The sequence below is a fragment of the Vombatus ursinus genome, unplaced genomic scaffold (assembly GCF_900497805.2).
Source record: "Vombatus ursinus unplaced genomic scaffold, bare-nosed wombat genome assembly UNPS02014798.1, whole genome shotgun sequence".
NCBI lineage: Eukaryota > Metazoa > Chordata > Mammalia > Diprotodontia > Vombatidae > Vombatus > Vombatus ursinus.
This window is the reverse complement of record NW_020954576.1, coordinates 52,715,614-52,734,993: the sequence shown is the minus strand read 5'-3', so window position 1 is coordinate 52,734,993 and position 19,380 is coordinate 52,715,614. Positions and strand designations below refer to the sequence as shown.

At 41.2% G+C, this 19,380-nt stretch overlaps 1 protein-coding gene across 5 annotated transcripts in view; it reads right to left on the bottom strand.

Annotated features, from left to right (window-relative positions):
- The window catches only part of ARHGEF11 (Rho guanine nucleotide exchange factor 11), a 154,949-nt gene that overhangs the window by 56,814 nt on the left and 78,755 nt on the right, over window positions 1-19,380 (bottom strand). For all 5 annotated transcript variants that reach the window (XM_027870992.1, XM_027870996.1, XM_027870994.1 and 2 more), the window contains 7 exons: window positions 16,528-16,619; window positions 15,522-15,620; window positions 11,252-11,301; window positions 10,255-10,312; window positions 9,374-9,552; window positions 8,400-8,471; window positions 3,500-3,619 (listed from right to left, as the gene is read on the bottom strand). In XM_027870992.1, coding sequence (XP_027726793.1) covers window positions 3,500-3,619; window positions 8,400-8,471; window positions 9,374-9,552; window positions 10,255-10,312; window positions 11,252-11,301; window positions 15,522-15,620; window positions 16,528-16,619 — 670 coding nt within the window. The remainder of the gene's footprint in view (window positions 1-3,499; window positions 3,620-8,399; window positions 8,472-9,373; window positions 9,553-10,254; window positions 10,313-11,251; window positions 11,302-15,521; window positions 15,621-16,527; window positions 16,620-19,380) is intronic.

The following is a 19,380-nucleotide window of genomic DNA, read 5'->3' as shown; positions in this document are numbered from 1 at the left end:
AAGCCAGTACATGCAGTAAGTGGTTAGTGAACTGATCTCAAACACTACCTTCTCCATATGAAACCTTCTGTGATTCCCCCAGGTACAAATATTCTTTTCTTTCTCCAACTTCATATAGCACTTCATACTTCTATAATGTTCTGAACCTTTACAAAACACGCATTCTTATGCTTCATTATGGTGTGGATGCAATCCTACTCTTGAAAGTCAATAAAGAGCAAGTTGTAGAAGGATCCCTCTCAGTCTCCTTTACTGGACTTTGTCCAATTCATGCCTGATAACTGTAGGTGTCCTCCAAGGCTCTGTCACGGACTTTCCTCCTTTCTCCCTCTCTACTATTTTACTTGGTGATCTCATGAGGTCCCATGAAATTAATTATCATCTTTATCGTGATGCTTTTAATTACTCAACCCTAACCTCTTTCCTATTCTCTAATTGCCTAGTTCTAGATGTCTCATAGGGATCTCAAACTCAGCATGTCCAAAACTGAACTCATTTTTTTCCCCCAAACCATCCCTTCTTCTGAAATTCTCTATTAATGTACAGGATACTACCATCTTCCCAGGCATCAAGGCTTGCAACCTGGGTATCCTCCTCAACTCCTCACTTTCTCTTAAACCCCATATCCAGTAAGTTGTCAAGTTCTGTCAATTCTACCTATGCAATATCTCTTGAATTCACGCCCTTCTATCCTCTGACACTACCCTGCTGCAGACTCTCATCACCTCACTCTTGCACTACTATTACAATAGCCTTCTGGCTGGTTTACATGCCTTTCTCCCCACTCTACTCAGTTGGTCAAAAAAACAGTTTTTAAGCAACTACTACGTGCCAGGCACTGTACTAAGTGTTGAGGATATAAATATGAAAAAATCCTGCCCTCAAGGAGCTTACAATCTAAAGGGGGGTGGGAGTTGAAAAGCAGTGAGGAAGGGAGAGGGAGGAGAAGGTACCAGCAAGGGTATGACAGAAAGGTTCAAAGAAGCTCAAAAGAATATGCAGCCTGGTGGGAAATGAAGAGATGGCTAGCTTAGCCTCTCAACTTAAATGAAGGTTTTGGAGTTCACAGCTTGCTCCAATCAGAGGGGAAGGTACTGATGAGGCATGAGTACCCAGGCTGATTAGAAATTGTAGGATGATGAAAGCCATTCTCCACTCAGTTGTCATGCTGATCTTAAAGAGCAGGTCTGACATGCCAACCCTTCCCTTCCTCCTAATTCAGTGAACTCCAGTAGCTCCTTATCATCTCCAAGATTAGCTCTTCCAAGCTTTCCAGTACTCTTACATGCTACTTCTCTCCACAAACTCTGTGATTTAGTGACAGTCTTCTTTCCTGTTCTTCACACAAAACACTCCATCATTTATGCACTGCCACAGGCTGTCCCCAGTGCCTGGAATTGTCTCCCTCTTTATTTCCTTTTCCTGACTATCCTCCTTTCACTCCCAGATAAAATCCCACCTTCTCGAGTACCTTTCCTCTGTTCATTATCTCTAATTTATCACACACACACACACACACACACACATCTTGTTTGTGCATAGTGGTTTGCATGTTGTCTTCTCCATTAGACTATGAACTCTTTGAGAGGAAAGAGTGTTTTTTGCCTTTCTTTGTTTCCTCAGAGCTTAGCACAATATCTTGCACATTGCAGATGCTTAATAAACGCTTGATGACTCATTGTCCTCTACCATGTTCTGAAACTCTATAAAACACATATTGCTATGTTGCATTATGGTGTGATTGTGACCCTGGATTCTTGAAGAGCAACAGAGAACAAGCTTCAGAAGGATGTGACAACCTGGAAAGGCTTCAAGTACTATCCTAGCAAAAGATTATGTGTGTTGTACCAGGACTAGCCTAGCTAGGCAGGTACAGAGAAACTCATGACCTGAAACTTGATGACTAGATGACTTCTTTCAGTATGGCAACGCACGAAACAGATAAATATACAAAATGGCCCTCAACCTTGTATGGTCCCCAGAAAGCCCAAGGGTGATTGTGGTAAAGAGGCAGAAAAAGGAGTGGAGAGTCTAAAAACTGTATGATTCTTAGATCTACAAACATTCATTTAATGGTGAGCACTCTAAAGGTGAGCTATTTGAGTTGATGAACACTGCAAATGAACAATGAGTAAGCCTGGTATTGAATAGAAGGAAGACACTAGGTTGGATTACACTGGGAAAAGAGGCTTTCAATTATCTCAAACTTCTCTTCGTAATGGTTCATCTTTTTTTAACACCAATATTCTCCCAGTGACCAATTAATAAATCAGTAAAGATTTATTAAACACTTAAAATGTGCTAAGTGCTGAGAATACAAAGAAAAGGAAAATAGTCTCTGACCTTAGCTTAGATTTTTAATGGGAGAGGAAAACATATAAACCTAAACATATATACAACATAGAGACTACATGGAGGTAATCTTAGAGGGAACAACACTAATAGAAGGGGGATGAGGGAGGGAGGGAACAGGAAAGAATGACCAGGAAAGGCTTCCAGGAGGAGGTAGCATTTGAGCTGAGTCTTCAGGAAGCTAGGGATTCTAATGATTTGAAGTTATGAGGGAGAGCATTCCAAGCATGGTGGATGGGAGTGTAGCAAGCAAGTAGGGCAGCATGGCTGTACTGCAGAATATGAGCAAGTGAGTAGAATGTAAGAAGATTACAAAGGTATGCCAAGCAAAGAATGTTAAGTTTGAGCCTACAGATAAAAACTGGAGGTGCAGGACTGGAGCTCAGGAGAGAGATGAGGTCTGGATCTGATTATCATCTGCATAGATACAACTAAACCCATGGGAGCTGATGAGACCACCAAGTGAGAAAGTACAGAAAGAAAAGACAAGAGTGCCCAGAACAGAGTTTTGGGCAAAACCCAATTAGTGAGCATGACATAAATGAAGATTCAGGAAAAAGACTGAAAAGGAATGGCATTGGCTACGAAAATCACAACTGTAGACGACCTAGAGGGCCATGGCAAAACTCACGGTGAGTATAATCAGGCTGCAGCACATTACCAATGAGGACGTATTGTAAAAAGTGGCCAAAAAATCATCAATCATACAAACTGTCAATTAATCAGTCAACCAGAATTTATTAAGTGAGCAGATCAAACCTGAGTACAAAGAACAAACCTGAGTAATATACTGGTATCCAAGAAATGTTACGAGATTAGGGTGAAGGTCATCATGGAAAGACATGGATAAGACTTGCAGAGGAAGAAAAGATGTGAATGGGCTTCAATATTTAACAACAAAGAAAGTACTCATGCTGATGAGGTCACAAATTCATTGACATACTGAAGTATGTGTTTTATTATAATCTGTTTTGGATTGCTGCATCACTACTGGGTCATCCTGAATATTGGTGTATGTGGCATACTGCTTCCTGCCAGCTCATAAACTCCACGAGGCCTGTGTCTCAGTTACCCTCCCATTTTCCCAGTGTTGTTCTATAGGTATTGACAAACGGTTGCTAAATGACAGAAAGAAGGAATTTCTTACCCCTGAGCCACCAGTCTCCTGCTGGATTTTGCGCTGGAGCTGGGTGACTCGCCTCCGGGCTCCCTCAATCTGTTCCTCCAGCAGGCTGGCAGGGTTACGGCTATACACCTCTTGGAAATGCTGTGCAATGGGGAGAGGAGAAAAGAAAATAGGGGAACATGATGAAGAATGTAGAAACTACCATTAGGAAGTACCATCAGTCACACTAAGGCCATGAAGAGAGATCTCCCTACTAACAGATGACAATCTTCTCACTATTAGGAGAGAAAATCAATAACTAGAAAATGGCCTTTTAAAAAAGCATTTGGGGTTTTAGATATTTTGGATGAGATATAGTTTTGCTAGATTATTCATTGGTGATTTGATAAGTAACATCACTCACTGTGATTTAGTTGGCACTGTTATATTTATTTACTTTTTACTCATTTGTCCTTGTTGAAGTGATATAGCACACCATGAATTAGAATGAGACAATCTCTCAGTAATTACAGTACTTTGAGATGCCAGGGACTAAATGGTACTAAAGTAGAAGTTTCCAAAATTGTCTTTATTAGCTTCCCAACTCCAAGGAAGCACTGGGACTCATACAAAAGGCTGCTTGTTGTAAGAAGTGTTGTCTTAGCTTTTGGTGGTTGGTTTGGGTAAGCTCTACATACTTGGACCCTTTGTCATTTTCCACTTGTTGAACGAGTGTTTTGTTTGTACACATACTGTCCTATAGGATTATTTGTATTCATTTCTCTTAGAGTTAACATCCTGTAATTCTAATCATTATCTTTTATGATCTGTAAGCTCACACTTCTCATATCATCAATAAAAGGCAAATCGTTAAAATGCAAAAAAAAAAAAAAAAAAAAAAAAGGATTTGGGTCAACAGGAGCGGAAAGGGAGAGATCTGCAGACTTAGCTGGGGTATTTTCAACTGCTTCCTTCTCAACTGCTTAGCTTAGCTAGTCTCCTCCAGACAGCCCTCAGGAGTACCATGCTTTTCTGAGCTCCTGGGCATTCACTGTTAGCACCATTCACCTTGGCATTTTACCACATACTGCCTCTTGCTATAATTGAAATGGTTCTCCTATGTGTTGTCTCTCCAGCAGAGGCTATGTTCTTTGAGGGCAGGAACTATATTTCATAGTTCTACTGCAAAGTTAACAGCTAGTAAACTGATCAATTGTTGATTGACTTCAATCAACTGATTGATTGACTTCACATTTTCTCTTACCAGAAGAGGTGGGGAGTAGGTGAATCTGACATCTCCTATGAGGTTCAACCAACATTAAGTGCCTGTAAAGTTCAAGGCACAGAGGAAAGAGACTCACATAATAGCTCCTATGTACATGAAAAGTCTCAAGGTGTAAGAAAGACAGATGCCTTCATGTTGGAAGGCTGCGTTCAAAGCCTACCTCAGGCACATATAGGCTGTGTGATCCTAGGTGAGTCACTGAACTTCTTAGGGTTCTCAGGCAATGTTCTAAGGCTAGAAGCCACAGAGAAAATTACCAACCTACACTGGTGGAGGGAGATCCCTCATTTGGGACTATGCCAAATTAATGCAACCAGTTCCCACCCTTATCCCATTATCTATATAAACACTTCAAAGTTAACAGAATTTCTGCTTTACATCCATTATTCCAAAGGTAAAGTGCCTGTTCTAAAGGAGCTGACAGCTTCAAGACACCCATCCCTCTCAGGAAGCAGTACAAGGCTGTGCCACCTACTTCTGCCTATTCCCTTACATCCTATGTGGTAGTACTTTTGTCCTCAGTCTGTGTTTCACAGTCTTTGGCACTCCCGGATAGGATGACCCATTAGAGCTCACTCTTCTAGTCACCATCACGAAAATCCTGTTAAAACAAACTCTTAAAGAGTTTTTGTATTTTCTTTTGGAATCTTAGAATATTGTTAAATGCGAGGGGGCCATCAGTTGAACCTCGGAAGTCTGCTGTCAAACAATTCTTCATTCCAATAGGATGAGTAAATTTATGCCTGTTAATATGCTGTTTACAGATTTAAACAGTATTAACACTAAATAAGATTTTAAACATCAGCTACTCCAACCCCTGATTTTATTGAAACTTGTGTTTCAGAATAGAGCACACATTAACTATATGATGTAAGGAAAGAGCATAAATGGACAAAAAAGAAAGACCTCATTACAAACATGTAGAGTCCACGAAAACAAATCCCACTTTGTCCATGTCTGAAGTAGAGGTCTCTTTCGGCATTTTAAGTTTATCACCTCTCTACCAAGAGATGAGCAGTATGCTTCATTTCTAGTCTTTTAGACACATTGCTTATCATTTTATTGATCAGAGTTTGAAAGTCTTTCAGAGTTGTTTTTCTCTACAATGTTGCTGTCATTGTATAAATTGTTCTTCTAACTGCTCACTTCATTCTGCATCAATTCAAAGAAGTCTCTCCAATTTCTTCTAAAATGACATTTTATCATTCTTTGTAATAGCCCATTACATTCATATACCAAAATTTGTTTGTTGTTTGTCCTTCATTTTTGAAGAGGACCGATGACAAGGGGTGATGTCTTGACTTGCATGTGAATTGGATTTAAGTGAGGTAGAGTTGCACAAAGTTGTTTTTGTTTTGCTTTTTTTGGTGAGGCAATGAAGGTTAAGTGACTTGCCCAAGGTCACGCAGCTAGTAAGTGTCAAGTGTCTGGTCTGAGACCGGATTTGAGCTCAATTCTTCTTGACTCCAGGGCCAGAGTTGCACAAAAATGTCGACCTCACTTTGTCTTCCAGTCATCAAAGTCTAGCGGCAAGACAAAAGTCAGCATGACTGGTAATGGCACAGGATGCAGTTGATGCTTTGGCATCTTAGATATATGACCAAGCTCTAAGCACCCTACAGTGCCTGCTTTAGCCTGCTTCATGGCTCTTGGAACAAACTGTTCTCATTGGCCCATTCCACTGGGAGAAGTCTTCAGAGGCTTGGGGTAGACATCTCCCAAATTCACTGATGGGTTTGAGACCTGCTGGTATATAGGGTATTCGTGGAGGACGAGCATCTCTGGTATGAGGGTCTACTGAGCCCTTTTCAGGGCTACTCACCTACTCTTGGTGTACACCTCTCACCTGTTGCTCCAAGAAGCTATAGTATGCACAGTGACCAAACCTCAATAAAACCATCTTGGAACAAAGGCTAAAATCAGGTTGAGGGTAATTGATATAATTTGTTTTAACTATTTCCCAATATGGCAGCCTCTTAGTTTCCAATTTTTGGATACTATTTAAAAGAAGTGCTCTAAACATTTTGGTACTAGATTCTTTTGCTCTTTCTTTATCTTTTTACATTGTAGGCCTAATAGCTAGGTCAATGGATATGTACAGATTAATGAGCGTAGTTCCAAATTGTTTTCCAAAATGGCTGAACCAATTCACAGCTCCACCAACAGTGTACTAATGTATCTGTTTTCCCACAGTCTTTCTAATATTTGTCATTTTCGACAGTCTGCTGGGCATAAGATGGGAATTAAAATTGCTTTAATTTTGGGGCAGCTAGGTGGTACAAAGGATAGAGCACTGGTCTTGGAGTCAGGAGGACCTGAGCTCAAATCCAGTCTCAGACACTTAGTAGCTATGTGACTCTGGACAAGTTACTTAAGCCCGATTGCCCCTCCCTCCCCAAACTGCTTTAATTTATACTTCTCTAATTATTATGTGGAACATTCTTTTTATATGGCTGTTAACAGTTTAGATTTCTTCCTTTGAAAATTGCCTGTTCATATTCTTTACCATTTTTGTACTGGGGAGTGATTCTTTTTCTTATAAATTTGAATTAGTTTCTTAGATAGAAGACTCTCATCAGAGAAAACCGCTGTAAAGATTTTTTTTCCTAGTTGCCTATTTTTCTTCTAAAATCTTCAAATTCTGGGCAGCTAGGTGGTGCAGTGGATAGCGCTCCAGCCTTAGGGTCAGGAGGACCTAAGTTCAAATCTGGCCTTAGACACTTATTAGCTGTGTGACCCTGGGCAAGTCACTTAACCCTGATTGCCTCACCAAAAAGTGAAGAAAAAAAATCTTTAAATTTTGTATAATTAAATTTATTTTTATTTTGTGTGATCTCTCTATTATTTGTTTAGTCATGAAATCTATTCCTATTCATAAATCCAAAAAGTACATTATTTCTCTCATTTAAGGTGTGATTTTTTTATATCTAGGTATGTATCCATTTGGAGCTCTGGCCTTGGAGTCAGGGGAACCTAAGTTCAAATCCAGCCTCAGACACTTGACACTTACTTGACACTTACTAGCTGTGTGACCCTGGACAAGTCCCTTAACCCCAACTGCCTCACCAAAAAAAAAAGATAAAAAAGATAGTAGATACTATTTTGTTCTCATTTAACAGATGAGGAAACTGAGGCTGAGAGGTTAGGGATTTGCTTACGGTTACAAAATTATTAGGTATTGTATTTAAACTTAGATTTCACCTAACCCTAACGCCAGGGTTCTTTTTAATATATAGGCATTCTTTACTTTTTTTGTGTCACAGATCTGTTTGGAAATCTAGTGAAGTCTATGAACCCTTTTTCATAATAACGGTTTTTTAAAAATTCATAGTTGAAGCAAATATTAAATTTCAATTAGAAGTTAGTGAAAATAAAGACATAATTTCTTTCCCTTATGAAGTGCATGGACCCCCTGAAATCTGAACACTTGTACTATACCAGGATGCCTCTATGATTCCATTGTGACTGCAATTCTATGTATGAGTCCCTCAAAACAGGGATTGCTCAACTCAAATTGTTTCCTCTCACAAATATTGCTTACACTCTTTTGAAGAGGGATACGTTTGGTCATCTTAATTGGTAACCAGACCACTATCAGAGGGGAGGAAGGAAAGGGAGAGCATGAGAGGTGGAGACTGTAGTCTAGGTAGACAGTACCTGTAACAACTTCTCCTCCTGCCTCAGCATATTTCGTAGGATCTGGGTGGCATGCTTCTGCACTTCAGGATCCTAGGAACAGAGAAGAAATACTAGCGGTAAGGCTTAAGAGATTCACCTTGGAAATCTGGGTCCCTCCTACCCATTAATCCCAAGAGTAACAGGAAGGATATGGTTTTATGATAGGCAGATTCTGCATCATAAGTGTTCTACAACCCTGACCAGTCTGATGGGATTTAGCAGATATAAAATGTTATTTAATTTTCAGTTCCTACAACTCTCGAAAGTCTAGTGCCTCCATTCCATCTATGCTGGCTAAACTGCCTTCTATTCTCCCCTCTCCTGTCCTGTCTTCCTGAACCCCGATTCCAATTCTGCTTCAGTCACATCCCCCCCCCCCCCTCATTTTTGTGAACCTCTTCACCAAAGCTTTTTTCTCCAGCACGGAATTCCTTCCCTTCTTGTCCCTACTCATCCCTGCTTTGTACAAACCTTACTTTACTCCTCCAACACACTTCCTTTGATTAAGACCTCTTCTCTCAGTCCATAGCTCTATTTCACATCCCTTTAAACCTTAGGTGTGGAGTTTGCTGTCCGTCTGCAATCACTTCTACATCTCTGTGGTTCTACTTCTCTGTTTTCTGTGTGTTTTGAATCCTGTCTCATCTACATTTTCCTAGTCTCCATCTTAGAATGAGAATTCCCAAGTATATGGCTCTGAACATAAAAATTCAATAAATGTTGTTGAAGGATTAAACAAGAACAGTGCTGGATAGTAAACAACAAGGAAGAAACTAAGGTATGTAGAAACTGCCCCCTTTGGTTTGTATCTTTGCAGGTCTATATCCTCAGCTTCCCTCTACATATCTATAACTTAAGCAAAATCAATTCTACCTGCTCCGCAACATCATGAAGAAGGCTTTAAAAGAAACAACGTAAGAACTGAGACTGAGGAGAGCAAATCAAGCAGTTACCTGCAGGGGCTTGGGTCCTGTGATGCGCTGTGGAGGTGGCAGAGGGGGAGGTGGTGGAGGTGGAGGAACAACTGGGATTACCCAGGAGGGTCCTAGTGAATTTGGGTCCTGTTGGAGCCCAGACACCCCAGCAGATGAAGAAGAAGAGCCCAAAAGAGTCAATGCTACATAAGCACCAGCTAGAGAAGAAAAAGGAAGAAAGTCATCAAGAGGCAGACCGGTGGATCGTTAGCCCTTTCCTTTTAACCTGGGCTTCAGCAGATGAACTGCTCTTAATTCAGGGGTGTTTCCATACCTTCTCCTTACCGTTCCAATCCTGTTCTTTCCCTTTCCATCCCTGTCTCTTCTAACTCACTCCCTTCCCCTTCAATCAAACATGTATCTTTCCTCCCTTTCTTTGTACCCTACCAAGATGTCTCTAATCTCAGCTAGTCAATCCCCTTCTTCCCTCCTTTAACCCCTTCCTTAACATTTGCTGCTTGTGTTCAGTCTTTCCTGGGTTGATCAATGCCAGAAGGCCACTGGCACAGACTCAGATGTTATGCCTCACAAGTTGCTTCCTAAGACTCTCTCTCCAAAACAGACAGGAAGAGAAGACTAAACTATAAATAGTCCTGGGGGTAGGGACTTTATTTTTGTGCCTTTATTGGATCTCAAAAGTATATGAATGATAATAAAGTTATCTGAGGAAACTGACAGTACAAAATATTGAAATGATAATTGGAAACTGCAGCAGCCTAAGTTGTTTACTCCCTGCCAAGATTCAAGAGCTTTTTGGCTGCCAGCTCTCTCCCCCTCTCTCTCTCCTCTCCCCTAATTCAGCCCATCCTAGTCCATTCACTCCCCTGTTCTTTTCGGCTGCCCAGGTCCCTCCAACTCACATTTGATGAGCTTCACTACTTCCAAGTGTGAGCTGTTGGTCACCATCGTGCCATTTACCTGTTGAAGTTAGAAAAGCGTATCAGGGTTATAGAGACAAGCCCAGGTGATCTTGTTACAGGTTTAAAGCTCCCTAGTATCTCCAAATAAACCCACCCAAGGCCAATCATTCCTTTACTCCAGCTTGGATTGTCGATTTGTCCCCACCTATCCCTGTCTCTCTCCTTTTATTACTGACATTTGCTTTATGTAGTTTACAGTTGCCTGTGTTTCGTCTCTCCAATAAGGTTGTAAGCTCTTATATTTTAAACAAACTTTTACAAACACTAGCTCTGAGTGTTGTACAGTGAAGGGAGAGAGAGACGTCCTTAATACATGTTGCTGATTGACCTAGTCTCAACAGCACTTGCAAAATGTAGACCCTTCCAACTCTCCTCAATGATTCCAAAATTCTCTCATGGAAAAACTAGCATAAGAGGAGCTTGATGAATCATAGAATGCCAGAGCAAGAATGGCCTTTCTAGATCATCTAAATCAGTACAACCTCATATAGAAATGGATCCCTACTAGCTGCATAATGACTTAGAAAACCACCAATTAACATTATCTGTGTTAGATTGTATTTATTTTGTTAAACATCTCCCAATTACACTTTAATTAGGTTCAACAGCATTAGTTGACAGCAGAGCCAGGGCTAGAACCCATGTCTCCTGACTCCCAAAAGGGATGAGTGAAAGAGGAAGGAGAAGAAAGACTGACTTTCATCTACCAGACCCCCTGAAGCAGTTTTATGGATTCAAAGGGGAACTAGGAATGAAAAACAGGTATCCATTACAGTCCCCTCCCTCTTGATATACATATCACCTTTTCGACTTCTTTCCTACCCCAAAATTCCCTATTCTTCACTCAGAAGTGGATGACCTTCTGTTCTGAGACAAATGGAAAGCGTAAAGAAAAGCCACCTTGTCCCTCTTTCCACCTGTCTGGGAGCTGACTCACTTTGATGATCCGGTCACCCTCTTTTACACCAGCTTTCATGGCTGCACCTCCTGTAATGAAAAGACAAAGTATAACCAGTTTCTCCCACAAACTTCTAAATCAGCCTCATAGAGTCTACCAGATTCCACAGACTTGCCCATCTGTGTCTTCTCTTTGCCTAAGTTTTATCTCATTTGACTTGCCTTAGCCTGGTGTCTCAGGGTCCAGGGTTACTACTGCATCACTAGTTAAGAAGGACAATTTTCATTATAGCCACTGAATTATCTGAAACGTCCTCCCTTCTCATTTCTACTGCTCAGCCTGGACAATAGGGTTAAGGTGCAGAATGGGAGGCAGCACACAAGTATGTGCGGGGGCCAGGCATTGGGGAAGAGTGAATACAAGTAGGAATGGATTTGAATAAGGAGTGTATCTGATAGTCTTCTGTTTAAACAAAAATTATTTGTTAATAAAGAATTCTTCTTGACCCTTTCCCCCAGAGCAAAGGCTTAAGAGTTGATTATATTAAAGATGATTAAAAACTCTCGTTCACATAATGCTTAAGGTTTAAAAAGTACTTTCCTAAGCAATCCCCTTCTGAGGTAGGCAGTCCAAGTGTTAGTATTCCTATTTTCTAGATAAAGAAACTGAGGCTCAGAAAGATTACTTGACTTGTCCAGAGATACACAGCTAATAAATGTCAAAGCCAGACTGATACCTAGGTCTTTCTGAACAAATGAATTAATAAAGAATTTATTAGGTGCAAAGTACTAGTGATACAAATAAAAAACATTGTTTGTGCTCCACATTCTAATATGGAAAACAACATACACAGAAGGTTTCAGCTACAAGTCAGATGGAAAAGTCCCATGATTTTTAATGTCCTTTCAATTCTAAAAAACAGTGCTCCACCATTTTACCATGCTGCATCTAACTCTAAAGTAATAAAATACTAAGGGGTGTGACTTGCTTTTTACCTACTGGACATTTCAAACTGGATGTCCCAAAAGCACCTCAACTTAGCATGTCCAAAACACTCATTATCTTTTCTCCCCAAACCACTCCTCTTCCAAAATTTTTTTCATTTTTGTCCTGCACCAACTCTCCTTACAATCACCCAAGCTTGCAACTCTCAGTGTCATGCTGGACCGCTCACCTCCTTCATCCCACAAGTCCATTCTATTGCCAAAACTTGTTGTTTCTACCTCCATGACATCTTACCCATCTATCCCCCTCCTCTCCACTCACACAGCTGGGGCAACTGGCTTGGCTCGAAAAGCAATTTAGGGCTAGGCTGTGAAGAGCTCCCTATTGCCTGTGGGAGGAAATATAAAATCTGATGTTTGGCATTTAAAGTGCTTCACAATGGGGGTCCCATCCTATCTTTCAAGCCTTCCTACACATTACTCCCTTTATGTACATTACGGTTTAGTCTACTGGTCTTCTCAATGGCCCCTATATACAACTCATCACTCACACCTGAACACATTCCCTCCTCACCCTGCCTCTTAGAATTCCCAGCCTCCTTCATGGCTCGGCTTAAGCTTCTACTGGAAGCCTTCCTGATTCCCCCAGCTTTTAATGCCTCCATTTTTTATAGTTGGAAGGAACCTCAGAGGCCTTCTAGCTCAACTCCTCCATATTACAGATCAGGAAACTGAGGCTCAGAAGGGTAGTCTTACTGACTCCCAGTCCTGTAGGCAAGCCTCTATACCATGCTGCCTCATGTTGTCTCTTTCCTAGATTGTGACCCTCAGGAGGGCAGAAACCACTTTTATCTTTGTATGTCCAGGGCCTCATACAGTGCCCAGCACCTAACAGGCATTTAATTAATGCCTACTGATTGACTGATTGATCTCTACTGAATAAAGAACCAAAGTGACTAAGTTTGAAATTGCAATAGGAAAGAATGAAGTTGGACAGCAAGAAGGACTCTCTGAATGTGAGATAAGCAAGAATGTTTTTCTATAAAGGTATAAAAAAAAAAAAGCAGAGATCCTTCTTGACGTAGCCTGGACTATAATCACAGAATCTCAGAGAGGTCCTCTCAGGTGACTAACTACGTGGTCATCTGATTCAACCCCTATCTCAACAAGAATCCTTTCTAGCATCCCTGATAAGTGGTCATCTCTCTACTTGAAGACTTGTAGTGAGAAGGGGCCCATTCCCTCCAAGGCCAGCCATTCTATGCTGATATCATTTTCATTTTAAGAGAGTTTCACCGTCCATCTGCCTTTCTGCCTTCACCCATCGCTCCTATTTTTGCCCTCTGTTGCCAAAAAGAACAAATCAAATTCCTCTACCATATGACATCACTTCCAACACAGGAATAGGAATGTTATCCTGCTTGGAGAAGGAATACAATAACTTCATACTATTTTGGTGTTTTGTTTAATTGATAATAGGAAGGTGGCAGAGAAATCTACTAAATATACATAGACAAAGAAGAAAGCCTTAAGCTGAGTTCCTTGTTTTTTGGCCACTTCAAATCCTGGATCATATTAAAACTCCAGTCCCCTCATACAAAGTTCACTCCCAAAGCAGGGGGAAATATCTTCTAGAAACTGACACTACTATAAACTGACATCAGATTCTTGCCCTGCGCTTTCTGGGTCTGCCACAATTTTTAAGTCTCTGTGGACTGGTGCAGAGAAAGACTGAAGGCTGCTGAGATGACATCTATTGAAGTATTTCCCTATTCTCTACATTAAACATCCCAGCAACAATGACTGATAGTCAGCACCACTGATCTTGAAGTTACTGCTACCAAAGCCTTGGGGAAAACTGCAACCTTTGTAGTTCCAATACCTTTGTTTCTGAAAATAAATCTGCCACTTTTAGTATAGATCCAGATAACTGACATCCTCGACTAATTTACACACCTCACAAATAAGAAATTTCTTCACTGTCTTTCCCCAACACTCCACCCCAAAACTTTCTCTGAAATTGACTGGGGAAAATTATTTTCCCCCTCTCATCTTGTGGTGTGGGTGAAAAAAGAGCAGAAAGGCTAAGTTAAAGACTGGGTGATTCACAGTACTAAAGACTTAGCCTCAAAAGTTCAAAATTGCCCCAATCCCTGTCCCAGCCCATGACTTCCCCTTCCCATTTCAGTACTCCTCAGTCAGCTCCACTCTTCTCAGAGCCCTTCCTACCACCACCACGAGGTTTCTCATCTCAGTCGCCCCTAGACTTGTCCCACTGAATAACAAAATCCCTCCTTTTCAACAGCACTTTCAGCTTTTCAAAGCACTTTTATAGACATTTTTACTTAATTCCTTTGCTGGCTGCAACCTCCTACGTGGGTCTACCCTTTCCCACATGCTACCTAGTACATCAAGCTCTTTCCCTTCTGCTTAGACTGCTTCTGAAATCTCATCCCTTCCAGGAAGCCCTTTCAGGGAAGATGATATATTTGTCTACTGAAATCTATCCAAATAAGAGCTTCCAAAGATGCTCTCCTCCTATTTGCCCTTTGCTTGTAAACCTCATTTTTGTAGCACTTTCCTCACAAGAGCCCTGTGAGGTAATCATTGGGCAAGTATTATTATAAATAAGGAGCTCCGAATTGATCTTATTTGAGGACTTTTTCCTGTGTGTCTCTAATTACACTCTCTGCATATTCCTCTGTATTAGTCTTTCTAATTCAGATTAGAAGTCCCACTACCACTAAGATAGTAAATGTGACTGACTTTTTTCTGCAATACTTAGCACAACAACATGTACCGATGGGTTCAAAACAAGACTTCTGCCTTTGATTTCTCCTCCTCTTCCCTCAGTGGTATTCTTTTGGTCCAACTGTGCATCTGCCCAGGGGCCATTCTTCCCTTTCTGCAGTTTTCCAGTAGAAACAAATCAGTGGTACGCTGACCCCTAGGACATTCTGCCTAATTGTCGGTGATTACTGGGGGAGAGGGGGTGTTCTCCAGTCTCCTCTATGTAGTTGGTCCCACACTGGGAAACAAGTCAAAATCATTCAGGCAGCCTGCCTCTCCCTCCCTCCCTTCCCCTAGTATGCTATGAAGAATCACTTTAAAATGAGTAAGATACAGGGGCAGCTAGGTGGTGCAGTGGATAGAGCACTGGCACTGGAGTCAGGAGGACCTGAGTTCAAATCCAGCCTCATACATTTGACACTAGCTGTGTGACCTTAGGCAAGTCACTTAATCCCAATTGCCTCACCAAAAGAAAGGAATAAGATACATGCATACACAGGCTATTATTATCATTATCATCATCATTATTATTATTATTATTATTATCCTCCAGGCAGAGAGGATGGGACAATCACCAGGCCGGACAGACTGCACCAGGACAACGCGATCACCACTGACTGTGAAGCCAAAGCCATGCTGGTCCTTCTGGATGATGACACACCGTTGGACGAGACCTGGGGAGGGGAAAAAGAGAAGGGCAGGGATGGGATCGGGGGCTCCAATCACCTATTAGCCAGCGGAGAAGCAGCAGGCCAGGAATTGGACGGTTAGGGCAAAGGAGCCAAGTTCAGCCCAAGAGAAAGCTCCAATGGACTTTCCTCCAGAAAGTTTTTTTGAACTAATTAGTTCAAAAAAGGCGGCTTCTCCTAGGCCCATCCTGACCAAACATGCAACTAACTATATCATTTCTTTATATGCAACATAAAAAGTTATTCTTATCTATAGAAGCACTCAAGCTACGTGTCCTCTGCCTGTGTGTATGAGAGTTGTTGTTGTTGTTGTAACCAAATTATAAATGGAAGGTGTTAGGCTGCTGGAGGGAGCACACGAGGCAACCCTCTCAGGGTCTAGCATTAGAGCTCAGTACCCCCAGTAATGAAGTTTTATAGACCGCAAGATTTGATAAGAGCTCCGTTGTGCCAAATGAATGATGTTCTCCATCCCTGTCTGTCCAAATTGACTCAAGTCACTCAAAATGACATTGGCCTTTTATTCTGTGCCCTCCCCTACCACCACCATCAGGATAAAGCCAGACCCAGCAAAGAAGGGAAGGAGGAATTTTACAGATTCCTTACAGCTTAAAGGGACTTTATTAATCATCTAGTCTGTCATTTTCAGATGAGGTCACTGAACTCCAGATAAGTGAAAATAGTGTTGTTGTTTTTCTTAAACACATATATATCCCTTGTACCAAAAGGTAACCGAGAATATGACTCATTGACACACTACTGTATAAGGGTGTGAATACTGGTTATATGAGCTTCTGATACGTGTGGGTCTATATTTGGGGGTGAGTACGCATGTGTATATATACATGTAAGTAAGCTGGATATGTTTGTATTTGTGATCCAGGGTGGTTACCTGTGGTCTCAGAGGAGTCAGAAGATTGGCGATGGTGGTCAGGGGTCTTTTGCTCAGGGACTGAATCACTCAGGGAAGACAGGTTACTTAACCTGGAGAAAGAAGAGAGAGAGGAAAGAAAGAGGAGGGGAGGTGAAGGAAGGGCAAAGGAGGAGGGGAGAGGAGAGCAGAGAAAGACAGAGAGCAGAAGAAAGAGGAGGAGAAGGGGGGAAGAAGGGGGAGAGGAGAGAAAAAGAATAGGAGAAAGGAGAGATAAGTTGACAATGCCTAAGGGGATGCCCATCCAGAGAGGGTAAGAGAGACTGGTCATCCCACCCAAAACCCTGCTTAACCCAGGGGGAATAGAGCAGATACATTAATATCAGTGACAACATGGCCTCTCCAGAGTCCTAGCGTAGTGGGACCTGCACAATATCTCTAAAACCCAGCAGAGGTTAAAAACAGTCACAGCTCCTCCCAGCATTAGGAGGAAGTAAAAAGACAACAAAGAGAAAGAGATGGGTGCTCACACACTGTGTTGAGTCTTACCAGGCTGTAATAGGGCTGATGGAACAGAACGAAGCAGCAGAGAGAATGAACATGGAAAAAAGACAGGGAAAAAACAAACAGCTCATTAGTTTTATGAAATGGTTTGCAAAGGGAAAGGAAAACCAAAATGTAGGCAAGTATGACGTTGGATCAAAAAGAGGAGAACATGCAGAAGGCAGGGGATAGCATCAACTGGAGAGACAACCTTCCCACTTTATCTTCTTTTATCCCTGCAAACTCTACCTGTCTAAAAGGGGAAACTCCCTGAAGGCAAGCAGACATTTGCTGGCTGCCTGTGGGATAAGTTGACCTCTCTGTATTTTTTTTTTCTGAAGGAGGGGGAAAGAGCAATCAGGTGCACAAGCCCAACTCTTTCAGATTGCCTGAGGGTCCCTTGACTGAAGGAACTAGAAATCATAAAATCCATGCACTCCTAGGCCAATAAGCCAGATCCTAAATATTGTGACTGTAGTCAGAGGGGGCCCAGGACTGACACAGATCCCCACTGTAACTGGCCCTTAGAACTCCTGAACTATAAAGAAAAGAGAGTATGAGTTACTTAGTCCCCCATTGCTACTGCCACTTAAAAGGCTGCTTATTCACAACCTTCCCAGAATCCCTCTTACCTTGATAATTGAGACTGCTTTTTACTGGCTGGTCTAAGAGATCAAGGAAGAAAATGTACAGCCCAGGAGGCATCAATGTAGGACAAGAGGGGAAAAGAGAGAGGGAGAGAGAGAACACAAGATGTAAACCAGACAAGACAGTAAAGATGTAAAAACATAACAAAAGCAAGAGATCTACATAGGATAGGATTAGTCTCTGCTCTTTTAAGACTATGTGGGCTCTCTTCAGTGGCCAGATCTGACACACGATAACCCCAAAGGAACTCTAGGAATTGCCCAGTGGTCAGTGGTTTAACACATGTTTAAGAAAAAAAACATACATGAACTTGACAAATAAAACATTTTCATACAGAAAAGAACAGAAAAAGGAGTTTATATATGAAATCGTGAAAACCATTTATATTATGTACAGCTTAATTTTTTAAAAAGTATGTTTTAAATTTAACATCAGTGCCAACATTGTCTGTGTCCACTTTTGAACTTACTTCTATTTTCTCCTGCAATTTTTAAAAATTTTCTTCTTCTTTTATATCACTATTAATACTGGCCCACCCCCCCCAAAAAACTTGCCCTTCCTTGTAACATATATATATATATATACACACATATACATATATATACACATATATAGTCAAGTAAAATAAATGTCTACATTGTGGTCACTGGTTCTGACTAGAATGCATTTATCATTCTACAACTCTAGTTTACCATCTCTTGGCCAAGAAGTGGGGAGCATACTTTAGCACACCTTCTGGAGTTGTGACTAGTTGCTTCACTGATCAGAGTACTCAAGTTTTTCAATGTCATTTTCCTTTTTGTTGCTGCAGCTACTGTATAGTTTGTTCTGGTTATGTTCACTTCATTCTTAATCAATTCATATAAGTCTTCTTCAGGTTTCTCTGAATCTGTCCCTTTCATTGTTTCTTATAGCACAAAAATATTTGATTACATTCATATGCCATAATGTGTTTAGCCATTCCTCAATTAATGGGCACCATGCTCTGTTTTCAGTTCCTTGCTATGAGTGCTACTATAAATACGTCTGTACATATGAGATCTTTCCCTCTGTCTTTGATTTCTTTGGGGTAACTGTCTAATCATGATACCACTGTATACTACTAAACTATGTGGACTACACAGTTTAATGACTTTTGGGGCATAGTTCCAAATCGATTTCCAGAATGATTTGGACCAATTCACAGCTCCACTGAACAGTCTACTAATGTGCCTGTCCTTCCACAGTCCTTCCAGCAACTGCATTTTCCTTTTGTGTCATCTTTACCAATCTCATAGATATGAGATGGAATCTCAATGTTGTTTTGATTACCATTTCTTTTACAAGTAATTAGAGCATCTTTTCATATGGTTTGACTTACACTTTTTAAGGTACATTGGGAGCAACAGTAGTATTAGGAGCTCCTGGAAACTGCCATCCTGGGAATTATCCTGGTCTGTTATAGGGATGCCATCCCATCCTGTAAAGTCCAGACCTAAACCAAGTCAAAGAAGAGGAATACTTGCCCATTCCCCTCAACATGAGCCTTCTGCTATAAGTGATCAAAGGTAGTCTCTGGACACCTGGAAAAATGCTCACCAAGGGAACCATGTGAGCCAGGTGAAAGAAACCAAAAGCTACCACCCAGCTGGGTCCCATTAATTAAGGAGCTCAACTCCAATCTGAAGCCAGGTTCCTTTTCTA